At 47.0% G+C, this 27,361-nt stretch overlaps 3 protein-coding genes across 29 annotated transcripts in view; 1 reads left to right on the forward strand and 2 right to left on the reverse strand.

The window, feature by feature from the left end:
- Window positions 1-10,795, reverse strand: part of TNNT3 (troponin T type 3 (skeletal, fast)) — a 30,912-nt gene extending 20,117 nt beyond the window's left edge. For 6 of the 26 annotated variants that reach the window (XM_014960029.1, XM_014960034.1, XM_014960027.1 and 3 more), the window contains exons 1-6: window positions 10,672-10,791; window positions 5,988-6,022; window positions 5,068-5,081; window positions 4,249-4,266; window positions 2,577-2,588; window positions 1,669-1,686 (exon numbers count right to left, since the gene is read on the reverse strand). In XM_014960029.1, the coding sequence (XP_014815515.1) occupies window positions 1,669-1,686; window positions 2,577-2,588; window positions 4,249-4,266; window positions 5,068-5,081; window positions 5,988-6,007 (82 nt within the window). In that variant the 5' untranslated portion in view covers window positions 6,008-6,022; window positions 10,672-10,791. Of the gene's footprint in view, window positions 1-15; window positions 31-599; window positions 612-1,668; window positions 1,687-2,576; window positions 2,589-4,248; window positions 4,267-5,067; window positions 5,082-5,987; window positions 6,023-10,671 lie in introns of all 26 variants that reach the window. The other 20 variants (XM_014960035.1, XM_014960030.1, XM_014960028.1 and 17 more) reach the window with 14 other exon arrangements.
- A 1,063-nt stretch (window positions 10,796-11,858) lies between these two features.
- LOC106898653 (nascent polypeptide-associated complex subunit alpha, muscle-specific form-like) lies at window positions 11,859-27,053 on the forward strand. Its single transcript, XM_014959993.1, has 3 exons — window positions 11,859-11,981; window positions 17,986-18,120; window positions 25,097-27,053. The coding sequence occupies exons 2-3, from the start codon at window positions 18,100-18,102 to the stop codon at window positions 26,732-26,734; spliced, it is 1,659 nt and encodes a 552-aa protein (XP_014815479.1). The 5' UTR covers window positions 11,859-11,981; window positions 17,986-18,099; the 3' UTR covers window positions 26,735-27,053.
- The window catches only part of LSP1 (lymphocyte-specific protein 1), a 50,930-nt gene continuing 43,757 nt past the window's right edge, over window positions 20,189-27,361 (reverse strand). For both annotated transcript variants that reach the window (XM_014959994.1, XM_014959995.1), the window contains exon 11: window positions 20,189-21,567. The gene's annotated coding sequence lies outside the window, so the exon portion shown is untranslated. The remainder of the gene's footprint in view (window positions 21,568-27,361) is intronic.

Genomic DNA, 27,361 nt, shown 5'->3' on the forward strand with positions numbered 1-27,361 from the left:
AGTCACATCACATACCTTCCTGCTGAGCTTCTTTAGGTGGGAAGAACCACAGGACAGGATGCAAAGGAACATTAGGAGAAACACATTATTACACGGGCTGATATTACACAGGCTGAAAACTATGCTAAGCCAGAGGGAAAAGTTTTATCCCAGATAAAGGATGCACTAATGGCCAGGAGGAGAAGGAATTTGAGGCACACGTGGTTGAAAAATTGCACCATGTAAAAGGAACAGGGAAAAATGTATTGGAGAGGGGAAAATCTAACAATAAGCTCAAATAATATATGATGAAATTTCCCTCTAAATCCAGTTTTATAGGAACAATATCTCCTGCCATTTCCCAGATGGGCTTTATGGTGAGCTCGGCACACGGCAGGAGGGGCTGGGTTACCACCGAGCTGACATCTACCAGACCTTGCACCAAGACTGTTCCCGTGTGTTAGCCTGTGGCAGAGCCAGACATGGAGGAGAGGTGGAAAGCAAAGACAACAGGAGAGATAAGGCAAAGTAACCGTGCCCTGCTCTTCTCGCACCACCCTTGAATCCCCCCCACTCTCAAGGAGATGGCTGGGAGCAGTTCAGAAGGCGATGGCACGTACCTGCTTCATGAGCTTCATCAAGTGGTAGGGAGCAAGAGCAACGAGATGGAAAACGAGAACAGTTAGATTAAAGGGTGTGTGAATGCAACAGAGGGGTCTAAAAAAACACAGAGGGCGTGAAATAGAGAAAGAGAGGAGGAGATGAAATGGAGACAGGCAACCAAAGCGCGCACAGGTACAAGGAATGTAAAACCTTCAGGACCTGGATGCTGTAAAAACCCTACAAACTATTCAGAGAGGGTCTCCCAGAGTCTTGTGAACAGGTTTACCCTTGTTTTGGATGTGCCCTTAGCACAAAGCTTTGCAAATGCGGAACCAACACACCCTTTGGCTCCTGCTACCTGGAGCACCACATCCCAAACCTCTCGAGTGCAAAGGGTGGGTTTCTGTTCCATCCCCTCTTCTGCCCTGCCGGTCCCACTTTGCAAAGGCTGCGAGCAACGCGGGGAGCCCGCTGGGGTAACCTGCCAGCATCTACATAGATATAATTAATAAGATCTGCATTCTGCAGTATTATTATTCATATTATATATAATGTTATATATTATAGTCTATAAACTTATAATATATACAATATACTATATATAATATTACATATTATACAATATGTAGTATGTAGCATATGGCCTTCACACATACCTCACCACAGATGGATTTTGATTTCAAAATCCATCCGACTGCTATCTGCCAAGCTGCGTAGGAGAAAGCAGTTGACATCTGATAGAAACCTTTACAGCCAGACCCCAGTTATTCCACGACAAGCGTTACAAACACCAAGAGCTAAAAAATCAGCCTCGAAGCCTGCAGTGGCTCGGACGAGGGGATGGTATCCACATTTCCCCTGCTGCTCCTTCCCTGAAACCGGAGCAGCAGAGGTGTGTGCCCACATACACGAGGGTATGGGGCACCCTTGTTGCAAGAGTAAGAAAAGCCCTCTGCCTACAGATCCTTTGTCCCGGCATCTTTCTGTTGCCTCTTGTTTTCTTCTACCACCTTGCAAAATCGAGGCGCACATCAGCACCGAGCCCCGCTGTGGGAAAGAGGAGGGCTGAGAAGCTGTTTCACATACCTTCTTCTTGAACCTCTTCTGCGGGTGGGAAAACGGCAGCAAAGGGAATGAGAGGAGAAAATTAAAACAAGAAAAATCTTATTGGAACATTCTTGAGGTTTGCCAAGCTCCCAGGCCATTACGGGTAAGAATACACAATGATGGAATTACAGGGTGATAGAGAATTAAAATTAACATTTTTATAGGCATATTATGGGGTTATAAATGTTACTGAAATATGGGAATGTGACCACAAATGAAAACCACATTTAAAAAGGCATCCAATCTTTTATTCCTTATTAGAGCTGGCTGAAATTTCCTAAAACTGACTTTTGGTGAATTCTTAACCAAAAATAATATTGCTGCATTTCTTTTGGTTTACATCTTTTTCTCAAATGGTGAAAAATTTTCACCGATATTTATCAGTTTGGGGGTTTTCAAAGAAATTCAGTCCTGAATTTCAACAGATGGATATGAACTTTGCAGGGTGTCCTGCTCTCCTTTAAAAAAAAATCTAAACTTTTGGAGAGAAAGGAAGGGACTTGACACCATTATCACCAAAAAAAGGCAAGCAGTTCAGTAAAAACGGTAGGCCAAAACAACTATTTGGTTTTTTGCATATACATACATACACATATATATATAAAAATTTTGTGTGTGTGTATATTATACATATTATACAGTGTGTATTTATATATATAAATCTTTCGGTTTGTTATTTTAAACAAACAAAAAAACAAAAAGAAAAAAAACCAACAGGCCAAATTTCCACCAGCTCAGTAAGTGCCATCAATGTCCATCATTGCATTGATGTCTGTGGCTCGGGACCAAGTGCCGGCCACGGGGTGGGAACCGCTTGCTCTGGATTTCTTAACACACATTCTTCCTCCACACTGAAAGAGAAAGCAAGCAGAAGCCATGTCACATACCTTCTTCCTGAGCTTCAGGTGGCAAGTGTCATGGGACAAGAAGTAACAGCAAGCAGGAAAATGAAAACAGAAAAGTGTTAGAAACTGATATTGGGGTGAGCTCAGGCCTGGAGAAAAAAAGCAGTTAGAAAGGGATGGAGAGAAGTTACATGGAAAGGAAATGGATGACTTTGGAAGATAACACAAAGGTCAAGCAAAAGTGGAGAGCAAGGAGAAGATACACCTCAGTGGAGACAGTCATGCGGATTAAAAAAAAATAGGAAGTCACCTGCCTATTAATTTCATATTAATCATAAATTCTTGAAACCCAAAAGGAGACAGTTAGGGTAGGAAGGAGAAAGGCAAGAAGAAATGCTTCTCCTTTTTTTTATCCTTCCTTGTCTTCAAAACAAGGAAGGCTTGTCTGTAGGAACAACACCCTTTGCTTACTCTTTGGACATTTGACAAGGTATGAAGGATGGAGCATGAATACCACCTTCACCTCCCTGGCTATGCCCCTCTGGGCACAACTAGAGACATGATGATGATGACTGAAGGCACCTCTACAGCTCATTTGGTGTCTCTATTTTCTTTTTTTAAGCCCTTGAAGTAGGGCTTTTTGAGCCACCTCTGAAGCAATACTGGGGGAGTTAGAGACATAGGGGCACTTTAGAGTAGGAACTACTCTGAGCCTGGGCATAGTCACATTTCTGTTCCCACCATCACTGATGGGAACTAGCCAGTTGCAGCAATGTGGAGGAATCTGTGGCCAAAAAAAAAACCACCAAAACTCTGCTGTGTATAAAATCCCTAAGGTGGACATTTCTGCACCGGGGCAAGTCTCTGTCTCAGAGCTGGTCTCATACACTCCATGTATAAATACTACACCTCCCAGTAAAAAGCTTCACTCTTGACTCCTTAGCAGATGTCTTGGACACTAAGACTAAGATACTGGGAGAAAGCCCAGAGTTTGGCCCTCACCTCTGTCTCAGAGACCTTGGGAAAATGGAGGATGACAACCAGCAGCCACGCTTGCCTGAACTGAAGCTGAAGTGTCAAAAGTGCCCAGCAAAGATGCCAATACATCTTAAAAATCTTCCTCTCCCAGTTCTCTACAAAAGCTGAAACAACTCAGGTGAGGAGGGCTTTTCATGCTCCATCTTTCCAGATCTGCACTCTGCCTCTCGCAGCTTGTCAAATCACCTTTTGCCAGCTAAAAGCGCATTAAAACACTTCATTCTTGCCAGTCGGTTTTTTGCCCTGCCATTTCCATCCTCAGCAGTGCCTTGTCTGGTGCTCCTCATGAGCTGGGCAACCTGCTTATCTCTTCAATTTCGAAGTTTAAACTCAATGCGTGGACATTACCAAAATGAGAATGGTGGGATTTCACTGATGATACGTTGTATGGGCTCTGCGCCAGTCCCTGCTCTAAAATGCTCTGAGTTTACAGACATGTTAGCTCCCAGCTTTACAGCCAGCCCCTATGGCTCATATACTGCGTTTCACCATAACGTGAATGCTCTGCACATCATGGCCCCTACTTGGCCAGTTATGGTTTCCGACTGAGTTACTGATCAAGTGTTTCAGATCACCTTTAGCATCAAGCACCAAAGAGAAGGGTGAAAAACAGACAAGGAAAAAGCAGGACCAAGAATCAAAGAAAGATAAAATACATTCCACGGTTTTTTGTTACCTTCTTCTTCGTATTCCTCTGCATTGAAATAGGGGAGGGGAAAAAAAAGCAGAACAAATCAACCATCAGCCTTGACGCATCAGTAGGGCATTACCCATGGCAGAGCCCTTTGCTGTCACAGGGATACTGGGCAAGATGGCCTCTGAAAGGCTACTTCCAAGTCAGTGAGTAAAATTGCAAATAAAATTACTTTGAGAAAGAAAGAGGAGGTATAAAGGGGGAGGAGGGCGATATTGTATTGAATCTTTTCTTGGGCACTGGGAACCCAGGCGTACATGCACATTAGAAGGAAAAAGGTGGCAGAGAGGGCCTCCAAGTATGAATAAAACAGCAAAGAAAACAAGCGTGTATATTTCTGTGTATATTGCTTGTATATATTATGGGCTTCTATGTTTTAAAACAGAAAAAAATAACATACAAAAGCTGCAAAATAAATTGCCAGCAGATGGCAGTGCCCCTACAAAAACCAGCAGGGTCTCCCACAACCAGGGTGGCCATTTGGGGCTACAAGTAGACTAAAATCACCAGAAGCTGGTGACAGACAGACACGCGCAAAAAAAAAAAAAAAAAAAAAAAAAAATTTTTGGCTGGGCTTTTGATTTTTTGCTTTCGTGGTGTTTTTGTTGTTTGGTTTTTAGTGTATTAAAATCATTACTTTTCCGGAAAAAAAAAAAAAAAACAAAAAAAAACCCCTCAGATTTGTCTAACCGTACCAGCACTTTTTGTTAAAATAGCAACAATGGGCAGAAAGAAGACGGGCACGGTCAGCGAATGCTGCAGGTTTGCATGGAAGCAATTAGAGACAGATTTAAGACTTACCCTCTCCTTGCTCCCTGTGAGAGAAGAAGAAACATTATTGAAACTGGATAAATATTCCTTTCACTCCGTATTAGCGCCAAGCTTTAAACCATATACTGAAGCAACCCAATGCACTATCTGTTGTTTCTTCTTCAGGCTCCCTGAACCTTAGGGCCATCTAATAAAAATTTGGGATAAGCCAGATGATACTCAACGTTTATCCCATGGCTGTAGCAATGTAAGTCTTGCAGTCTGTTCCCGTTCCTTGCCCCTACTTGCCAGCCTCTCCTACTCTGCCTTCACCTTGCATGAAACCCAAAGCCCAGAGCAGCCCTGGGGCTGGACCCTAAACAAGGGACATGTTAGCTAGGCATTGCTTGAAAAAGGTGCCAAATTTCATCTCTGGATTATTTTTTTTTAGGAGCAGGCTGGACAAAATGACACAGGTTGAACTGAGCCTGCCTCATAGCAGAGGAAGGGATTAAGTGACCACTGCAGGTCTGTCCATGATGCCTCTGATCCTGTGATTGCTCTAAATCTCCCCTCTATACCTACTGATGCATAAACGTGAAATGACCCCATTGGATTTGGTCATGTTACTCTAGATTTGTTAGACCAGGGCAGAAGGTAGCTCCTCCACTACACTGTATGTTTAATTCCCCCTCTTCTGTGTGTAGTGCCATGGCCACAGAGGACAGGCTGAGCTGGGTGGAGGTGTTTGAAGGGCATCCTGTGTTGGACAGACAAGGCGTCAGGTGAACTTCGATGGACCCTTTGACACCCCAAATCCAAGACAGCCCTTCCCCAGTACCTGGGGGGGCAGGGCTTTGGGCCATGCATGGAGTGGCACCCAGCCTCTCCTTCCCATGGGGATACCCTCACTCCACTGTGTGGAGCCAAGCTGAACAGATGAACACGCAGGTGGCTTTCTCTCTACTTACACTTCCTCAGTATCAGACATGTTGGCAGCGAGTTTCTAGACAAAAGATGAAAAGAAAAAAAAGAAAAAGAAAAAAAAAAGGTGTTATTACCAGAAGCGCCTCCTAGAAAATGCCAAGGCAGGAGCAGATGGGTTGACATTTGAGGACAAAAAAAGCCAGGCACCTGCTTTCCCACACAGCAGCCAATCCCCCACCAACACTACCATTTTGGGAACTGCTCAGACCTTTGCCAGCCAGGTCAGAGGACAAGGAGAGGGGGAGAGGAAAAGATCATCTGGAAGGACATGCCCCATCAACCTGGCTTTAAGTTACAAAACTCCAAAGCTCAGGGAGACGGGTGTCCTCTTGCACCCATCTGACATTTCCATTGCTCCAGCAAGATCAGAGACATTTTTCCTTCTTTTACGCTTCCGGAAGCAGGAAGGCGCCAACTCCAAAGCATTAGTCAGAGCTAAAAAAAATAACTGAAACTACCAGTATACCCAGAGATAACTATTTATTTGTCAGCACCCAAAAGTGCCTTAAGTGGTAGTGTCTGGCTTATACAGCTGATGAATGAATGAACAATTATCTGTTGATTAGTTTAGGAGGAGATCTGGCCAAATGCCTGGTTAGGCAATTCTTATCGGTATAATCAGCTGTATTTATTGCAACCAATCCTCGCGCTGTGGGGCTGCAGTGAAGCGTGGTGGCTCGCATTGCTGCACAGCCCAAGTCAGGGCTGGGGGCAGGCCACTGCCCCGCAATATCACCCAAGGGCTGCACCAGGTTTGGTTATGGCCTCGCTGCAATGCTATGGCTCTCCTAAAAGAATCAGCTGCCCTGATGGCAGAGGAGGAGTTGGGGAAGGACCTCCAAAGCTTCCTCCAAATCCACGGTGGGTCTTAAATTAGAAAGCCAGGCCCCTCCTTGCTGGGCAACTCTAACCATGGCTTTCATTACTTCATTACTCAGCTGATATATGTGAGACGTCTTGAAGGAGCAGGTGGGCTGACTTAGGTTCAAAACGAACAACTGCAGCTCAGCAGCTTTCTATTTCAGAGGAAGGCAGTAATCCCATAGGCTCCAACCCTGCCCTATAAGGGATCCTCTCCATTCCCCAGCAATGACCCTGGGCACCATGCATTAACACCAACGGGATTTTAAAACCCTGTGTTCTAAACAGCGACAAACAGCCAGCATTTTTTCCTCTTGTTCCTTCTTTATCCTCTTTCTGAAATTCACCATCACCCTGGAAGTAGTGCCAGCAATGGCTGCGTTATGACCTGATCTGAGTAGCTGGACAGGAGGGTGATTCTACTTCTAGGACACCTAAGATTTGTGTTCAATGATCTCTTGGCTGCTTTTGACTTGGTAGCTGTGATTGCCCAGTCTTCAAGTGCAAGAGCCATCCCAAGGAGTATGCTGGGGACTCTAACCCCACCAGACAGGAGGAATCTTGGAGGAATTTCGTGTTTGGAAGGAATTTCAAGTCCCTAAATGGCTTTTCTGCTGCATCAATTCCTGCTGCTTCTTCTGTTACTTGGATGCTACAACACCTCTGATTTCTTTCCCCTGGTCTTTTTTTACCTAGATCATAAAATCTTCAGGATAAAGATTTCCACTTGCTCTCTGCACAGTGGCTAGCAGTATAAGTTTGCAATCTCATTTCAGCCTCCAAAAATTATTCAAGCAATTAGTAATAACGCTTGACAGTATGTTGGTTTACGCAGCGGGACAGCAGAGCTTCACTTGGCAAAAGCCCGTAGAGGGAACCTGCCAGATGCCCAGCTGTTGGCTCCTTCCAAAATGCACGATCTCTAAAGACTCGGGGCAATGACCAGTCCTCCCACAGATTCTGCCTTCAATTTATAAATCCAGATTTCCTTCTTGCCAAGGTGGAGGCAAAAAAGAAAAGGGACTTTTAAAGGGCTTTGGGCTAAATTCTTCTTTCCTCTCACTCCAGTGGCAAGAAGAGTAATACTGCTCAATGCTGGAGAAGAAATCAGCTTGAGAGCCCTGCGTATGTGTGCAGAGAGCAAACGTCTGTTCAGTGTAGGATAGGCACGTAATGCAGCGCATGCTGTTCTTTCCAAGGCAATTGAAGTCAATGGGAGTCTTTGCAATCAGGCTTTCCATTAACAATTATTGGAATGAGCTCATCTAGTCTCCAATTTAGCTCTAAGGACATCTTGCTGAGGGTTGTCACATTGGCTGTTCCCCTACGCCCTTCCATATTTGTTAATCCAAGCGCTGCAAATGCGAATGGGATTTTACATGGCATCTGTCCACGTGCTATAAACGCCGAGCGAGAATGCCAGCATCCCTGACACCATAAGACCCCAACCCTGAGGGGGTTTCTGGGCCCCGGATAAAATGAATTAATAACAAGTGCATTGGCAGACTCTGTGCAGAGATGAGCCAGATGCAGAAACTCCACAGGCTTGGACAGGGGGGACAAAAAAAAAAAAAAAAAAAAAAACAAACAAAAAACCCCACACCCACACTCAGAACAAGGCTGAAATCTAGGCTGATAAAGATTTTTACAACTCTAAGTAAGGGATACTTGCACTTACCGAGCCATGGGCAAAAGCTCCCACAACAATAGCAACTGGCTCCGCTGCAGGAACCAGTTTACGCAGATCCGACACCTTAGGTAATCCAAGCGCTGCAAATGCGAATGGGATTTTACATGGCATCTGTCCACGTGCTATAAACGCCGAGCGAGAATGCCAGCATCCCTGACACCATAAGACCCCAACCCTGAGGGGGTTTCTGGGCCCCGGATAAAATGAATTAATAACAAGTGCATTGGCAGACTCTGTGCAGAGATGAGCCAGATGCAGAAACTCCACAGGCTTGGACAGGGGGGACAAAAAAAAAAAAAAAAAAAAAATCCAGGGGGAGGTGCAGATTTCAGCCTTGCAAGGGCCAAACGTTCAGCCAAGTTTGGTCACTTTGTCAGGAGGAACTGGCATTTAAAGTTGTACCTTTCCAGCCGTTGCCCTGGCTGGAAAGCCAAAAAGGTCTCGCCTCAAGAAGAACGAGGTGTCTGTCTGCTTTGAGGCATTCAAAAGCCATCTGGCCCCTTGAAGCCAGGGACAAAACACAGACCATAGTAGCACCAGCCACCCAAGACGAGAAGGGCTCTTTGATGCCCAGTACTGTCCACGTAGCTAACTGTCATCAAAGCAGCCAACAAAACAAAACAATATTTACATCCAGAAGGCAATAAAGAAAGCAATCCGCTAAGAGCAGTATTTTTTGCCATCAGGATTAAGTTCACTGAAGGCAATGGAAAGTCTCCAGCTGGCTCGGGATTACCCTTTGGTGGAAATTACTTTACATACAGCAAACGCAGCCGAAGATTTAGGCTGTTAGCACCTTTAGGCTATAACTGGATTCTGTTTGTACAGTGGCAGAAAAATGGGGTCTGCTCCTGTCTGAGGTTTAAGGATGCAATAAAATCAATTAGTTAATACTGCCCACCATTTGGAAGGAAATCAAAACACATGGGAAAGTTTCACCAGACCAAAAACTTCCTGCCTGCTCCCACCCCTTAAAGGTGAAAGCAAAGGTTATTTTCTGCATTTTGTTCAAGCTAAACAGGTCATGGCTGGAAGGACAAATATCCCAATCCTCATTAGCCCCAGGTGGGCAGGAACGCCACGTCCCTTTTGGCCCCAAATGCTCCTGCCCTTGCCTGAAAGAGCAGAGCCAGCACATCCCAAGAAGCCTCTTAGCAGCTGAGAATGCACCCGGGAGGGGGAATGGGCTGCCTTGCACCTCCAGGCCATCCCTGGAAATAACCCACCTGTCAATCACCCCCTCCCAAGCCAGGCCATACAAGGAGGCAAGGTAGCAAGAGCCATACAGAAAGGGGGAAGGACGAAAGTGGCCATGCATGGGTGATGGGAGCTGGCAGGGACGGCTATCAGGCAAGGACTAGGGGTATAATCCACCGAGCACCCCATGGCCACACCTTCCCAGCAGGAGCTGCCGCAAACCCACTGAATCTATTATTTTATACACAGATATACATATATTAAAAAATACGTGTATTAAACACGTAAATATATACATATACTTTTCTATGTAAAGAGTATGTACAGATGTTTTTTAAAATCCATATTTCTTCCATCCCTCTGCCTCCTCCCTGTGTTCTGAACTGCTGGGTAGTTTCTGGCAGACTGTGTTTCTCTCCCCAGTTTTCTTCTTTTCTGTGGAAGGGGGCAGTTTTCCATAACTACATTTGTGGTTCTCAGGTCTCCCTCTAGCCCCAAACCCCAAAGCCCTCCTCGCCCGACGGCGCCTCCGTGATCATCCTGCCCTTCATCCCTCCTGCCTTGGCCATCCCTTTCTCCAGATGACAGGAGAGGGAAGGACAGCACTTCCTTCCCACTGCTGGATCGAGTTTTCCCAAATGCCCTGAGAGATGCCACTTGGTTCCCAGCCTGGACCTTAGTTTTGGAAGGGTCTTTTCTCCCACCACTAATCCTTGGGTTCAGAGCACCCAAATCTCCACAAGTGGCATGAGCCTCACACAAATCCTAGCAAAAGCCAAGAAGGAAAACTGCCTTTTCCTTAGGATCCTGTCCTGGATCTAGTATACCCCAGTCCTCCCCTGATGCTTCTCTAGTCAAACCAAGGCTCAGCCCCTCTGCAGTTTTATTCTCTGGCATCCCTCACCAGGGCTCCCACTTACCTGGGAGGAGTGGAGAGAAGCACGGAGCTCCCTGCTGAAGGGGACAGGCAGGCTGGGATCTGCGAGCGTCCCAAGGTGATGCAGCTGTCAACTTATAGTGACATTTGATCATCTGGAGGAGCTGATTGGCCCCAGACCCCTGCGCTGAACAGGGAAGAGAGCAGGGTGGGATGGAGGGAGTGGGAGGGGAGAGCAAGGGAAGGGGAAAAAAAAGGTCATACCATGTATAGGAGCAGCTGGAAGAATTGCACAGATGATGCTAAGATGGGAGGGACATATTTGGAGAAAAAAAAAAACCACAGGGCTTATGTTTCTATATTTACAACCCCACCAGGCAGGCAGAGCTTAAAGAGGGGTATCTGAGGCAAAGGCACCTCAGAAACAAATTGTGGGGCTCCCACAGCTCCACGGTGCACGGTCGCTGCTTAAAACCTGGTCGTGGCACCCTGGCTCTTGCAATCTCAACACACAGCAGCAGCTCCTGCTCTCCTGGCCAAGCAGGACCTCTTCCCTGCCGCCCCTCTACATGTAAATAGCTTTGGTTGCTCTGCAGAGTTAGAGCCCATGGAGGGCCTGGGGACCTTCTGCTGCCCAACACTCTTTGAAATGAGCAGTCACAGGGCAGGTGAGAAGTCAGAAGCACGTAGCACACATGTTGCATTGTGTGTTTGTGAGCAGTGTGTGGCACACACCTACCTCTTGCTCAGGCTACCAGGGCTCTGCCACACATCAGAGCTTGAGGAGACCTGGAACAGAAAGTAGGCACGCAGCAAGAGAGTTTGTCTGACCTCAAGCTACCCTTCTTAGCATGGCGCAAAAGCATCATTTAAGTAAGGACACCTTAGGCAGGGCAAACCCCAGATGGCTGGACCCCGCGTAGGATCCTCTAGGTGCCCGGAGGGGTTTTGCCGCCCGAGCACCCTCCGCAGTTGCACGACTGTGCCAGCAGAGGATTGCAGTGCCTCAGTACAACCCTCTGGCTCATGGTTTCCATTTCACTAAACCTCGCAGGCTTCAGCTCCCCATCCCCTCCCTCCCACCCCTCTGCCCTTGGCAGGGCTCCCCGGCGGTGCGGAGCATGACCTCCGCTGTGCCTGGCAGCTCCAGCACCCCCTTTCTCACAGCCTGTAGGAGCAGAGAAAACCTTTAGGAGCCGCAGGGGCAGGCGGTATTTTTGGCCCGGGTCACAGATCGATTCCTGCCCACTCTTTCCCTGCCACTTGCAGGAAGGGGTCCCCAACCGAGGATGTAGAGACGAGCTTTTAAAGCCGTGGAGCAGGAGCCCAGCGCCGCAGCCTCCCATTCACCAGGTAACATGCACGAGCCACAATCCCCTCTCCAGCTTGTCTTCTCCAGCCGTCCGGCAGCTTATCCCCTCACCTCCCTTCTGCATCCCAGCTCCTGCCAATGCTTTTGTAACTCATCGTTCGGGAGGGGGACACTGCATTCCTCCTCAGAGCCCTGCCTGTGGCCGTGAGGAGTTTTCTGGGTGGGGGAGCCAGGGTGGGCATCCCAATGCTGCCGAGGAGAGTGGCATCTGCATGGGGACACGCAGCCAGACCAGGGATTGTGGCCTCCACTCCCCAACCCCAGCTCCGCCGAAGGTGCTAACGCAGCAAACCAGCCTTCACGCTGCATTTTCGGCACCATCAAGCATTTTTGCCACCTTCCACTGGCTCGTTTTCCTCAGGCACTGCACCAAGGGGGCACATCGCCAAGAAATACTGTATTTGCCCAAACTGGCAGCAGAGTGGGGATGCGTGGGAGGGGAGTCCCCCAGCTGTTTCTCCTTTTATGTTTGCTGTGGACCAAGTTTGGCAATGGTATTCACCAGCCTCCTTCACCTGCCTCCCAGTTATAGAGTGTCCCTGCTGCTGACAGGGCAGCGAGACTCTGGTCTCACACACCAAGGACTGGATCAATCAGTTAAAAGGGCAATGTATGTGTGTGTGCAAGTGCGTGTGAAGCCTGGGTGGTTCTCGGCAGATGTGAGGCTGAACACTCCCATGGCCCCACCTGGCCCTTTGGCAGGAGCAGTGTGAGCATCTTGCAGGGTTGCACAGCCTCTGCAGCAGAGAAACACTCCACATCACTCAAATTCCCCTCTAAGCATCTTGACAAATGTGAGGTTGATGCAGGCTAGGGGAGGGACAGGTAACCAGATGTTTCAACCTACTGCAGCTCTATTTTCAAATAGATGAGATGGAAATGTTGCTCCTTCCAGCATCCCCTTAGCTCCTGTATACACACAGCTGTGCTCAGCTCAGTTCCCGATCTGGGCATGTTGGGCAACTGCTCCAGACAATGTCCGTCTTTACATTATACGTCATGTCCATGGGTCCAACTTCCCCACCACCACCACCTGCAAGCATGGCCCATCTGCTTAGTACTGTCCCAAAGGACATCTGTGCATCCTATGGGCTGCCTCTGTCAGACTGCTCACGTTCACGCATCTTGTCTCCAGTCCCACTGTGATCCGGTTCTCTCTTCCCCCAGGACCAAGGGAATCTGCTTCATCCCTCTGGAGGAGTGCTTATCTGATGCACACATCCTCTGTTTGTTCTGCTATCATCTGGTTCACAACTGAGGCTCATTCCCCACAGCTCATTTTATGTTTGCCCTTTCTTCCCTTTGTGGGTCTTTCTGCCCGCTTTGGCACATAATCCTCTCAAATGTTTGTTTCAGGACTTAGCCAAGGGCCCAGTGCTTTTCATACATACCCTACACCTAGTCCTTATTTCACCTCTTGATGCTATTGCACACCAGTTTCATTCACCACCTGCTACATTTTCTTCATTAGCTTTGCCTCTCTTTACTGTAGAGCATCCTGCTCTAGGATATATCTTTTGTGCTGTCTTGACATCATCTCTTCTCCCTGCATCAGCAGCAAGGTGTACTTGGACTTGCCTTTGAACTGCTGCAGTGCAGCCACCCCAGCCTAGAGAGCCAGCAAACCACCACCAACTACCTCATGCTCTCTACTGATCGCATGGACCAGATGAGAGAGAGATGACCCCAACTGTGGCTACATTTCTTCCAAAAGCTATCAAATTTTGTTAGGCAAGGGTGCAGTGAACGCCTGCATTTGGAGACGCCCCTCTCACCAGCTGCCAGGGAAGAAGACAGCACCAAGGCCAAAGAGAGCATGCATGCAGGTCACAGACATGAACCAGGGTCTCAATCTGCATAAAGTCCCTCCGCCTGCTGACCTCAAGCCAAGCCTGATGGTGACAGCATCTGCACCTGGGACACGATACAGCAAACCAGTGTTCCTCCTTGAATAGGAAGCAGAGGCTGGGACAGAGATCTACAGAAGTTTCCACTAGGCAACCTAACCCAATATTGCATTTCTTTTCAGTAGCTAGGAGCACCCAGACTGATTATTGGAGATGGGCCACAGGAATATACAGCATAGCAGGGCCACTTGCAGGGAAGCTGTAATCAGCCCTTTTCACCTTTTCTGGTTGTTGGCTGACCTGTTGCAGCAGCCAGTGCACTCCACAGGAGATGCCTTTAAATACAGTGCTCACACATCAGCCCCGATAATTTTACAAATTGAGTAAAAGATGGGCATTTTGGCCAAATGCTTGTCTCTATTTTTTTATACCCTCACCCCCCATGCTCATTGCACACCAGTCAGTGGGCAGCATTCCCATGGATCACTGCCTCCTACAGTTGGACGGCGCCCAGGCAGCGAGCTGAAAAAGCACTGTAAAAGTGCATCTAAAAACCTCTACAGCTTCACAATCATTAAAGACAACAGAGTTTGTAAGATCAGCTACATCCTTCCCGTAAAACAACCCAGGAGAGATCTAACTCCTGAAAAAAGCCCAGTACCTATCCTGTATCACCTACTGCTGACCAACACTGAGCAAACTGATCTAATACGGAAACATATCCTGATTTGGCACACAAGTTGGGCCAGAGGACCTCCTGAAGTCCTTCCTCACCCAAACTTGCCCATGACTCGGTACTTACACCTTCATACTAGAGCTACAGAGTAACTTCCACATCTTTCATCCCAAAACAGTTAAGGTATCCAAAGAGAAATTGTTTGCCAGAAAAATGTGGTTTACTCGAGTTGTTCCATCATTCACAGTCTGAATATATCCTCTTTTTTTCCTCCCCCTCTGAAGTATATTTGAATGCTTTAAAAATGTCTTTTGAATTTTTTTGCATGATACAGCTGTTCTGGTTTTGGTGCATTTGTCCGCTTATATAGATATCAGCACTGAAACACTTGAAGTTATCCATAAGAACTTGTTGATTAAGCTGACTGGAAAAAGGCAGGGATGAGTTTTTCTGTTTTGTGACACTTTCAATTATAAACCTTTTACCATGATTAAGGGCAGGTGGGAAATTGGAATCACAAAAGCCTTTTGGGAAGGAAAACTAACCTCTTATCCATTTCCCTCACTTCCTCTCTTTATACCACTCCAAAGAGTTTCTGCAGTGGGGTTTAATCAACAGTTTAAGGTCAGAATAGATGCCCTACACTCACCAAAACACTGTCCAATTTAATTGAAGCAGTTGCTAATAAAAAAGCAGATCAGGTACGCTCAGAGAAAGGACAGAATATACATATATATAATTAATTATTTTGTCTTCCTAGATAACCAATGACCTGTTTTATGCAGTCAGTCTAGCAGAGATCAGAATTGCCTTAAACTTTAAAATCAGCTCCTCTATTTAAGTGTCAGTAGACTGCTGCCATTTGACAGGCAATGACAGGGTCCTGAGGAATACAAAACACAACTCCAACAGGCCAAGCAAAGACCAGGCTTCCTTCTCAGCTCTTCTAATACTCTCACCTAGCATTTGGGTTTGGAATCTCCATCCCTCCCTGAGCTAGAAGAGACTTGGTGCAGTGCTTGCCACGCACAGCGATGCACCTCTTGCAGCAGCTGCTCAGATACAGGGGAGAGCAAGTATTCACTCTGTTGTGGGTTCACCTACCTGAATCCTGCAGGGTGGCTGAGGAGCCTCAGGGTACCAACACCTTCTCCTGATGAGGTTGCATGACATCTCACACTCAGGGGCATAAAAAAGGAGACTAAAGGGCAACAAACAGCCTTTCTCTTATTAACTAATTACCAAATTACCTATATATACCTCCATCCGCCTTCCTGATACCTCTCTTCTCTTCCTTGCACCTGGAGGGAAGGAGTCAATCAAGACCTTCATAGAGGACTCTAGAGTGTCATCTCTTCTGTGAAATTCAATCAGTAGGAGAATCTGCCCCCACCTTAGAATCATAGAATGGTTAGAGTCGAAGGGACCTTAAAGATCATTGGGTTCCAACCACCCTTCCATGGGCTGGGACACCTCCTACTAGACCAGGTTGCTCAAAGCCCCATCCAACCTGGTCTTGAACACTTCCAGGGATGGGGCATCCACAGCTTCTCTGGGCAACCTGTTCTAGTGTCCCACCACCCTCACAGTAAAGAATTTCTTCCTAGTATGTAATCAAAATCTCCCTTCTTTCAGTTTAAAACCATTACCCCTCTACACTCTCTGATAAGGAGTCACTCCCCATCTCTCCTGTAGGCACCCTTTAGGTACTGGGAGGCTGCTATAAGATCTCCCTGGAGCCTTCTCTTCTCCAGGCTGAACCACCCTAACTCTCTCAGCCTGTCTTATCCACTCTTTGCCTGTAAGAGCAGAAACTCTATATATTTGCATAAGAAATAGGGAGGGATCTGAACACCTCCTACTTCAGCACCAGATGCAAGGAGAAGCCAGCCCTGTGCATCCTTCATACAGTGCATGCTGCAAATAAACTCATTAGGCTGGTGTAGTTTCAGTGGTGACAGTGGCAGACCAGGATACAACATGTCCTCAGGCATTTTAAATTCTGTTGAAGTTTTCTTATTCATAATAGCTTTTTTTCCTAAGTTTCCGGTTGGGTTGGCTCTGGTTGTCATTATCTGGTGGTTGGTTTTTTTTTTCCCCAGCAAAGTTTTCAGTGTTAGAGACACATAAAGTCACTAGCAGTCCTAAAAGACAATGGAAGTTTTGAGTTGTTGAAGTCATCAGTCAAAGAGGAATTAATTGCATTAGGGTATTTGCATGTAGGATTGAGCAGCTACCCTGCAATCTTTCCACAGGTCAGCGCTGCTCTAAGGAGCAGTGTGTCCTGCAGAGCCAAGTGTGATCTCATCAGTCATCAGGGATACAGAGAGGGAGGAAGCAAATGGAAACCTCACCTCCAACACCAACCCAAAAACGCATCTGCATCCCTTCCATAAGAACTGGTCTCATTAGATGGGCCATAGCAATGAAGGATGCTTTGCTATCTTGGATCCATGACAGAAGGACTCAAAGTTAGATTAGAGATACATTACCCCACAGGGTCAATGAGCAACAAGTCTTAGCAGGGTGGTACTGGAGAAGCAAGAATTTGCCTTCAGAGTTGACTTTCCGGCATAGCTCATCAGCATTCCAAAAGCCAGATGGAACAGACCAGGCTTAAGCCAGGTGAAAAGCTGTTTTGGAGACCTCCAGAGAAACTGCTCTTGCATATCCCTATCTCCCCTGTAAGCACGTGTAATCTACCATCTGCCTTGGCACCCACACTAAAAGGCTCCTAAAACACTGTGAAAAACCAAAGCCCAAACTGGGATGACAGCTGGAAAGGGGGATGAAACACCCAGGGCCAAGAGGTGGTAAATAACATGGCTTTTAGGCAGCTCGCATGTGTAGCCAGGGCAAAGGTGGGTACTGGTGCCATTTTTACCAGCTCACTTTAGCTGTCTCTGCCCTGATTTTCAAGTCAAACTACATGCAAATCCCCAACCAAAATTCACCAAACTGATCAACTTTAAATCCCTTCTGCTCCCAGCACAAGTACATTCCGCACTTGCATGGTCCGCATACAGCACATCCCTCGCCAGGAACAAGTAGGGATGGACAGAATTTGCACTGTTCCTCTCTGGGGACAGCAGCAACCAAAGCATAGCTCCAAATTTGCATTTTGCAACCCTGACTTTTGCAAAACAGTAAATCTAACCGGAAAACTTGAAAAGCCTCCAACTGGTTTCATTGCCTTGAGCTACTCTGCTAGAATATCTGTCCTGGCAACATCACCATCATCTGCCCTTCACCTCTTCAGTAGTTTAGATGCTGAACTTTGCAGGGCCAAAGCTGGGAGCATGCAATGGTGTTACTTGATAGCCCCTCTTAATGCTAATTTTAGTTGATGGAACTTTTCTTGCTTTCAAAAAGGAGTCACTTTATTTATTTTTGAGAAACCTCTTGTACTTATTGGACACTGTAAATACTCTTTTCCATCTGATGTTTTGAATTTACCTACAGGGATCTAAACATAGCAAGAAAACAACACCCGAAATGATCTTAAAGGAACAATGACCTGTAATTTTGTAAACCAAACCAAGTAACAAAATGCACCCAACATGCAAGTGATTGCAGATGGAAACAAATTACACATCAGTAAGTACTGAATTCCATCTTTTCTCAGTTAATATTGATTCCTGATTTTTGTGGTAGATTGCTGCTCCATCACTCAGCTGTTTGCTTTGGGAAATGTGCTTGCTCCATCTGCTTTAGACATCTAAAACACAATCCCTGTGGGATTATGGAGATCCTCCTTGAACACTCTAGATCTAGGCTACCTGCCTCTCTGAAGATAAAGGATCAGGCTGGACAGCTCAAGACATAGCCAGGGGCTCATCCTCAGGATATTTACACATAAATGGATAAGACAGACAGAGAGGATGAAGCCCAAGCAGCAAGAGGGAGCCAGGAACAGTGTCTGGAACTTCTGGTTTGGGCTTTCCCAAGAGAAGGTGAGCAAGGCAGGAGACCAGCCACCCACAGTCTCTCCACAATCTCAGGGAAGGACTACTTAACCAACCAAACATCTTGCTGCTTGCATGTTTTAATATATTTGGAATTTATATGAGCAAGCATTTTTTCCCCTTACTTTGTTTCAACCTCCCCCCTTGTTCTTCAAATCACCCTGAAAAGCCCCAAGACCATGACACTTTCTTTTTCCCCCTATTAATTTGAAGGATTAAGAGTGCATGTTTTTAGCGTTGCTAAATGACTACTACTTAAAGTTATTGTGAAGAGATTAAGCACCTTTCATGAAATTTATGATCTAAATCAAATTGTTCCACTGCAAGCAAAACCCTCAGGGGACCCAATGCAAAAATCACAGGGAAATCACTTGCAGTCTGTCTCATTATCAGGATCCTTCTTACAAGTCCATCATTTCTGAAGCAAATGCTAGCTCCAATTGCACTTTTTGTCACTGTCAGATCCATTCCCTCCCTGCTTTAAAAAATAAGTATCATGCAGCATTAGCAAAAGTGTGTTGAGCTGGCAAGAGCTACCAATAGACCAACCTCAGAACCTTGTTCAGTAGCATATCAGCTGCCACCTCATTATTTATAGCCGCCCCGCTCTTTGAGCTTGTTTATTTTCCTTCCCAAAGTTGATTGTGTTGGCAGGGAAAGCTCTGACATTCAGGCCCAGGTGTCTTCGAGTCTGACCTTTCCTTCAAAGAGCAGAAACTGCAGACACATTTCAAGGAAGAAAGTCATTTGGAAACTTTAGACCCTCCTGTCCACCACCTTACTGGAGGCTCAGTTCAGAGCTGCAAGCTGAACAGATCTGTTAATTAGCCAGCTCATGTACATAAAGATAGTTATAAAAATGAGCCTATAATTATTTTATATTTGGAAGGAGAAATAGATGAAGTCCAGCCCCTGGTCTCTAGGCAGAGCAAGTGCTTTATATAAAAACACAAGATTCAAAACAGACTTGAGTTTTCCATCAGCTAAGCTTTCCCCAAGTTTAAATAATGCTGGTGTATGGCCTGCAGGAAATAGACATTGCGATAGTCACGGGCCATGTTTTTCAATCCCATCTCACATACCCTCATGTAGAATCATCCGTTTAAGCTTGTTGGGGAAAAAGCAGCCCTGAATCCTCTTACAGAAAGGCAAGCAGCCTGTTTCAGTATTACTGTAGCTCCCAAAGGTTCATTTAATAGTGGATGCTGTACAAAAGGATGTTCCCCTTTTGCATGCTTATAAACATACAGCACAGGGAAAGAAGAAATTGGAGAGAAGCAACACCCAGAGGTGTGCCTCAAGGTCAGAGTACTGAGAGCCCACATGGGAGTTCCAGCCCCTATCTTTGGGCATCGTTGGCCGACTGAGGGGATGGTAATTTGGGATGGGTAATTTGGGAACATGGCAGCACAAGGAACAGAGACAGCCAAGAGATACAGGACCAGGAAAGCATTGCTTTCCCCCACTAGTCCTGCAGCAAGGCACTCCCAATTACCTTCAACAGCAAGATGACAAGGATCTCCTAAACGGGGCAGGCACACAGAAAACCCCTTTCCTGCATACATCATGCTCCTTTTCTTCTTGTCACTCAGCCTGATGTTTCTTCTCTACCTTCCACTCAAGCAGAGAGCTGCAAGGTCTTGGAAAACAGCTTTCCTGCAGGAACTCCTATATCAACAAAATCCTCAGAGTTGCCATCATTACAACATCTTTCTCAAATTTTATTAAATGCTTACAAAAAAAAAATAATAATCCAGGACACACGGTAAATATAAGCAGAAAGGAAACTGATGCAGGAAGAGAGAAACTGCCCTCACTCCGAGAGCAGAAACAAGTTGCAAAATTATGTTGACACGGGAAGAGGGCAGGATAAGACTTAAAGAAGGGATGGGGAACATGCTAACACCATGAAATATGAAGATGTGGGAGAGCTCAGAAACAGCCCTGGAAGCTGATTTACAGATCTCAGGTCCAAGGCCAGAATACCACTATTTAGGGCTCAGTTTTCCCATGTTCACTGCAAGCCCTGACCTCCCCAAACAACTTATTAGGATGCTTTTTCATCAAGGCAGCTTCCAGCATAAGGGAAGCAGCCATTTCCCAGATATCCTGTCCACCTCCAGAAGCATAGCAGGCAGGTTATCAACATGCCCACCACCTCCGACATTCAGAAGTGTCTCAGTCGCTGGCACTGGAGCCCACAGGTTAGAGAACAAGCAAATCTCTTTCCCAAAGAATGGAGATAATACCAGTGATCAGCACTTCTCACCTGGGATGGGAAAAGAGACCTCCAACCCATGTTAGACAGGGAGAGGAAGGCAGCAGCTATTTGAAACAAAGCTGCTATTGCCACTGTCAAGACCAAAAAGTAGTAGGAACATTGTGGCATGGGTATGTAACTGTGATTCAAGGATGATCTGGGAACTAAAGAAAAAAAAAAACAGGACTAAGTTGAATGTGATTTGATGTACACTGTAGATGGAGGTCCCTCAAAACAGATGTTGTAGAGGGACAGAGGCTGCATTGCAAGAGGGGAAGACTTCACCCATAGCTGACACCAACAGGGTGACAAGTGGTCCTTGCAGTCTCCTCACACTCAGGATCTGCCCATTGCCCTCCTTTCAAACACTGATTCTTTTACCAAGTTTCCGTTGAGCTCACTCTCTCCCACCACCCAGCCACCAAAAGCCAAAAAAGTAGAAATTCTTCATCATGTAGCAAAAGCCCTGCCAGCTCGGCAGGGCAAAAGCCCTGCAGATACCTCTCTTCCAACACTTGAGAAAGAAGAAAGGGAGAGAGGGAGCAGAGCAACAGTATCCCATCTCCATAGCAGAGACAGATAAAAAAAAAAAGCCAAAGAGTCACATAGAAGGTTAAAACAGAGATGGGTTTTCCCAGCTGATCTAGTTCCATTCATCCAACTGGAGGCAGCATGGGGTATTGGCTCACACCCCAAGAGCAGTCAAGCTGTACTTAAGTAGACTGACATCAGGCAGGAGAGAAACATCCTTCAATTATCTTCTGTGGAGCAGAGGAAATAGTAGCATTGAGGGTTGCGTCGAGTCAGGACCAAGCTCAGCTGCAAGACAAGAAAACAAATTTATGCATACTGTTTGGCCTGCCAAGAGTGATACCCTGGGCTATACAGGGGCAGCATCTTTCCAGCAACTACAGGTGGTTTTCTCCCATTTCCACAAACCCCCGTGAATCAGCCCATAAAACTTCAGAGCTGCAGGACAGCCAGCTGTATTACGTGCCCATGGCAGAGAAGACACCAAGGGCTGCATGCCCGGCAGAGGCCGTGACAGCCCAGGCAGAGGGAAGAACATGTTCCTGCCCAGCCCTCTCCTCCGAAGGAGATCAGCAGGTTTCCTTCAAGCCCCAGAAAGCCACTAAAACAGAGTGTGTTCCTACAGCCCCCGGCAGCCGCAGGTCTCTGCTTGGGACCATCTGCAGCAGTATCAGGTTCCTGCAACTCTCGATCCACTCCACACACGACAGCTGGTGCAGCCGAGGGACTCCAGAGCAGAAATGACTTTTCCATTGCATGATAAATGACTCCTCCATGCTGAAACTCTCCCCACCATTCCCAGTTTGGGGTTGATTGCAGATGGAGTAGAGTCCAGGAGAACAGTCAGGATCCAAGAGTGGGTGACCTCCCCTCCACCCACAGGCACTCAATCAGCAGGAGGGAAACTTAACCCTTTGAAAGCCTCTTGACTCAGCTTCTAGATTAATTTCTTTCCAGCTTATCACAAACCCACCCAAATTTCTCAGGTAGTATTTTCCCTGTTGTCCCTGCGTTTTTCAGCTCTGGCCTTTCTGCTGGCAATAAAGCAGTCCATCTGCCCCTTAATCAGCAAACGGGAAGACATTCACAAGTCTCACTTGCTGCAGAATTTCTGAGCACACAAAGCTCTGAAGGATACTCAAAGCAAGGATGACAGGGAAGGCAAATAAATTAAGAGCTAATTTCCTTTTGCTGTCTCTTAGCATCTCTCTGCATCAGTAGTCAAACTCACAGATTCTGGCAGTGTCACATGCCATGGAAGTTACTACCCACAAGGTCTCCAAGACCCACAGCACAGCAGATTCCAAGTCAGCTGGGATGCTGAGGTAGTAACAAGAATGATTCTAAGAGCAGAAGCTATTGTAAGATACCACAGGTCTTGAGATTATAGGGCACAAAGCCACATCTAATTTTGGGAATGGAGGGAAGCTTTTCCTGCTGCGTGCAGATTATATCTAAACTTCCCACTCCAAAAACCCCTGTGCCCTCCTCAGCAGCATCTGGCAATTTGCAGCAAGTCTCAGGCAAGATCCTGCTCTGACCTGTGTGGGAGAAGCTGCATTTTTCTGGGATGCAGCAGTCCGTAGGATGAGTAAATCACTCAAAGAGCTGATCAGCAGTTAGAAGTTCACTGCCCTGCCTCTTTAGTATTCCCAACACAACAAACTCGAAGCAGGTCAGCCTTATAATTCTGGCTTACCAGCGCTGCTGGACCACAGCTCATCTTGTGGTACAGGCTGTCCATGCAACCACATTAAACAGAAGCAGATGAAATTATTGCACAATCAATCTAAACATCAGAGGCATGTACTAGCTCACCTTGCAGCAGATAAAAATCACCCAAGCAATTGCCACGTCCTATACAAACAGAACCAGAGTAGTGTTGCAAGTATATACCTCTCCAAATGAGGCATTTTGGCTTTCTGGTCCAGAAGAATCTAGAGTATCCACAAGGCTGGGAAAGAGAGCAGGTATATGATGAAGGAATGGGCTATCAGCCTTTTTTTGGGCCGGGGCAGACTTGTTTCTAAGAGTAGCTCTTGGAATAGAGCAAGTCCTAATCCCAGCCTTGTGCCTAAGGCATGAAGCTGATAAGCCACTGGGAATGCCCAACAGTTGTCACACCCCCAGCTGGCACAAATCCCCTCCGAGCCCCTCATCCAAACAGTGGGAGATTTCTCATGCCTGCAGCTGAAGTAAATGCATCAGGCGGTAGCAGTGTACCACTTGCTAGACACTACCCAGGCCCTGCCCACCACAGCCTCTGGTCTGAAGGACAGCTTGTCCACCACGGTAAGGGCTGGACCTTGAAGGCTTTGTGCCCCACATGCCACCTCTTCAGTGCTTTCATTTGCTGCTGCTTCTCCCCCAAGAAAAGTCATCCTTCTTTCCCCCCGGCCACAATGAGTTTTGGCAGATATGCCATCTGCTTTCCTGGTACAGATCAGCTTCCCAGCCCAGCGCTGACAGCAGCACTGCAAGCCCAAAGACAATGCCAGACACTCAAGTGCAAATAGCTCTTCTGAGCTTTTGAGAGTTTTATTCAGAATAATTTTCCCACACAGTAGGTATCACACTACACATCTGCACTAATCAGAGCAGGCTGGGAGCCACCAGGAACTGAGCAGAGCACAGGCAATAGCCCCTCTGAGCAATCCTGACACCACCCCACATCCCCTTCCTCATTTCAGGATGCTCAATTGCATCCAGCACCAGGGATTAAGGGGCTCAGTGATTTATGCCTCATTTCATAGCAAAGCTCAGCAACTCTGTGCTGAGTGAGAGCCAGGACAGAGTCAGATTTCTTTTCTGGGGCTGCCAAAGAGCTACGGCAGGTCAGAGGCTGGGTGCTTGGTGTTCCCCAGCCTTGCTCAGGAAGGGAAATAAGAGAACTGACTAGTATTATCTTTCTATGCCCAACACAAGCCTTTAGCTCAACTGTAGGAAATCCAACTGGCCCTCACCAGAAAGAAGAGGAGATGGTGGTGAGTTAGGAACAGAGTTGGCCAAATGGGGTGCAGCTACAATTACCACTGGGGATAAGACCCAACTCGGACCACAACCCATTTCTGCTTCACTGAAGAATGGGTGAGGACAGTGACAATGCTCCCCCAGAGAAAGAGAAGACTAGGATTTATCTTAAATTTAGTGCAGAAAGAGAAGGTTGCCACTGTGCTTGACACAACAAAGAAACACCAGTCAGAGTTAGTGTTGTGACAAAGCACTTTCTTATCAGATAAATGGACCTTTTAAGTCCTTCATTTCACCAGGATGTCTTTCTGCCAGCTGAAATCGCTCAGGGTCAGTGTTGACTTTGACTCAAATGAGACATGTAGTTCATGGCTGTTCTGTTGCACATAACATTATATCAGAGTATTAATAACTGGAATAACTGGAATTCAGGAAGTCAGGAAATATTTCTGATTTGTGGAGAATGTTTCAAAGCTTCAAAATTTCAGGCCTGCTCTGTTTCTCTTTACATTTCCTTCCAAATTCTGTTAGGACTCACCAAGACATGAATGTCTGGGGTCCCAAGGATCTCTCTCTGGATTTTGTGACAGTGCCAGGAGCAGGAGGGCTCCAGGCTCGGCAATACAGCTTCCCCCCAGTACATCCCTTGCCCTGCTACACCACCCTCAAGACTCACTGAGGCTACCTTGGGAGGCTAAGGGAACCAAGACGGATGCTCTTCTCCCACAATACTGACTCCATACTCACAGCTTTTGGATAGAGGAAGAGGAGGCCTTATATATGAATACGTCAGAGTCTAGCTGAGGGCTAAGACCAGGCCAACTCTAAGCTTTGTGTTTTCTTCCAGGAGATGACAATGCTGGTAACAGTATCATCCTCCATCCAGCCTGCTCCCATCCGCCACCACCTTTCTCCCCCTCCCACCCTACCAAAGCCTGGAAAGGACAACCTGCGGCTCCAGCGGCTGCTGAAGAAGGCAGCCAAGAAAAATGCTGTCTTAGCTTCAGAGCAAGCCAAGCCCTTTCGGTCCTGCCTCTCACCCGTGAATGAGGCCAGCCCTGACCTAGAGCACAATGAAAGCGCTCCCCCAGCAGAGACGCCCGAAACTACAGCACCCCCCTCCACCAGCCTCCCAACCCACCTCTCCATCAAGCCTGTCACCCACCGTGTCCCTTCCCCGTTCCGGAAGAGCAAGCCTTTCACACTGAAGGTGACTGAGCAGAGGCGCATTGCCGAACACCTCAGGATCACGACCTCCCCGGCCATGCCCATGCTACACAAGCCAAGTGCTCCTGAGACTCCACAGCAGCCTGAAGGCACAGACATCCAACTTCCCTCTCCAGGCAACCCTTCCATATTTGTTTGCCCCCAGCCACCTCCTTCCAGTACACCCAGTAAAGAAAGGGCACCAGAAGTTACCTATGTCACCAAGGTACACGCTTATTTCCACAGTGTCAAGCCACCCAGGGCTAAGACACCCACATCAAACCAGACCCAAGCAACCACCAGCCATGAAGACAAAAGGCCTTCTTCTCCAGCAGCTGAAACAAGCTGCTGTGAACAATCTCCAGGGCAGACAGCCGTCCAGCTCAATGACAGCGAGGCCACGGCTCCCACAATGGAGCCTCCTCTCGTTCCTGCTGCAGAGGCAGAGCCTCCTAAGGACCCCAAGCCTGTTCCTACTGAAGAGTCCATCAAGGCCCCTTCACCAAAGCCCAGCACCTCTGATTCACACACCAATAAGCCTACAACCCATGGAAGTGACATGGAAATATCTGGATCAGAGAGAGCTCCTGAATTACCCAAGCAAGATGGTGACATCCTAATAAAACCAACACCCAGTGCTCCTTGGAGGAAAGCACACCCGCAAACAGCAACCATAGCAGAAGCTGACAGCATGGGCACCACCTCCACAGACACCAAGGCAGAACATGTCACTCAACCTCACTTGACCTGCAGCTTACAAAACACCAGCCTGCCCCTCAAAGCTGAGCCAGCACTACCATCAGTAGAAGCAGCAAAACCTCCTGGAGCCAATGCTGGTGGCTGGCATCGCCTCAGGAAGCACTTGATGGTGCAGCCAGAAGAACCCAAATTCCCAGAGCCTAAGTCAGAAAAGGTGGGACAGGAGGAAGAGAGCAAGGAAGACAGCTCTCAAGCAATCATCAGTCAAGACCATAGCCTGTTTAAATCAAGGGCCACAAGAATGTGGGATGCTATTTTATACCAGATGACAGTTAACAAAGAAAAGAAGCAGCAAGCAGAAGAGAAGAAGCTGCAGAAGGAAGAAAGCGTCTTTCTTCCCCGCCGCTTACCCATCCTTCTACATAAGCCACGCTTTGACGCTCGGAAACTGAAGGAGCTGGCTGCCAAACCCATGACAAAGATCACCACTGTGCTCGAGGTGGGCCGATTTAGACCCAAAGTAGCTGAGGAGCACACCAAGAGCTTTAACAGAACAGCATCAGGATGGTCAGTCAACTGAAGCCAGGCTGCTCCACCAGACCCACATCCTCTGGAGGTTCCTACAAGGCACCAAGCAAAAGAGCACCTATGTCTAGGTTTACTGCCTGACAGAGCCAAGCACAAGGAAAAAAATAAAATTAAATAAAACCCCTCCAAGCCAGCAGCCTCATGCTGTGAATTTAAGGGTTACTCTCCATATCTATATAAGCTTAAATGCATAACATACCACATTCAGAGGTCATGAGCCAGGAAAACAGACATGCACTTGTTTTTAAAAAGAGCCAACAAGCACTGTATGTGGTAATACAGGGAAGAGAGGGGAGCCACACAGCGAAGAGGATAAATTGCCTGTAGAAAACACTCAGTTTAGAGGAGGATGATAGAATCTGAATTTATTTTGTTGTCTTTATTTAAGGAGAGAAATCCTAGAAATAAAAGCAGTTGTAGATGAGACAACACGAAGGAATCTGCATTGCTCCATATCTCCTGTATGGATTCTTAGAAACTGAACTCAAAGTGGGTACACATCATCTCTTTAGCTTCTCCACTGATAGTACTGAGGAGGACACCTTACGCCCATTCGCTGAGAACAAGGTGGAAACTCATCCTTTCACCCAAGGCACAGACAAGGGACAGCATAAGATAA

Source organism: Calidris pugnax, unplaced genomic scaffold, assembly GCF_001431845.1.
Source record: "Calidris pugnax isolate Ruff unplaced genomic scaffold, ASM143184v1 scaffold435, whole genome shotgun sequence".
Lineage (NCBI taxonomy): Eukaryota > Metazoa > Chordata > Aves > Charadriiformes > Scolopacidae > Calidris > Calidris pugnax.

Coding starts and splice junctions, on each gene's coding strand:
- LOC106898653 (XM_014959993.1), top strand. CDS start 18,100: ATGGAAACAAATTACACATCA. Junction 18,121..25,096: donor TGGAAACAAATTACACATCA/GTAAGTACTGAA, acceptor GTTTTCTTCCAG/GAGATGACAATGCTGGTAAC.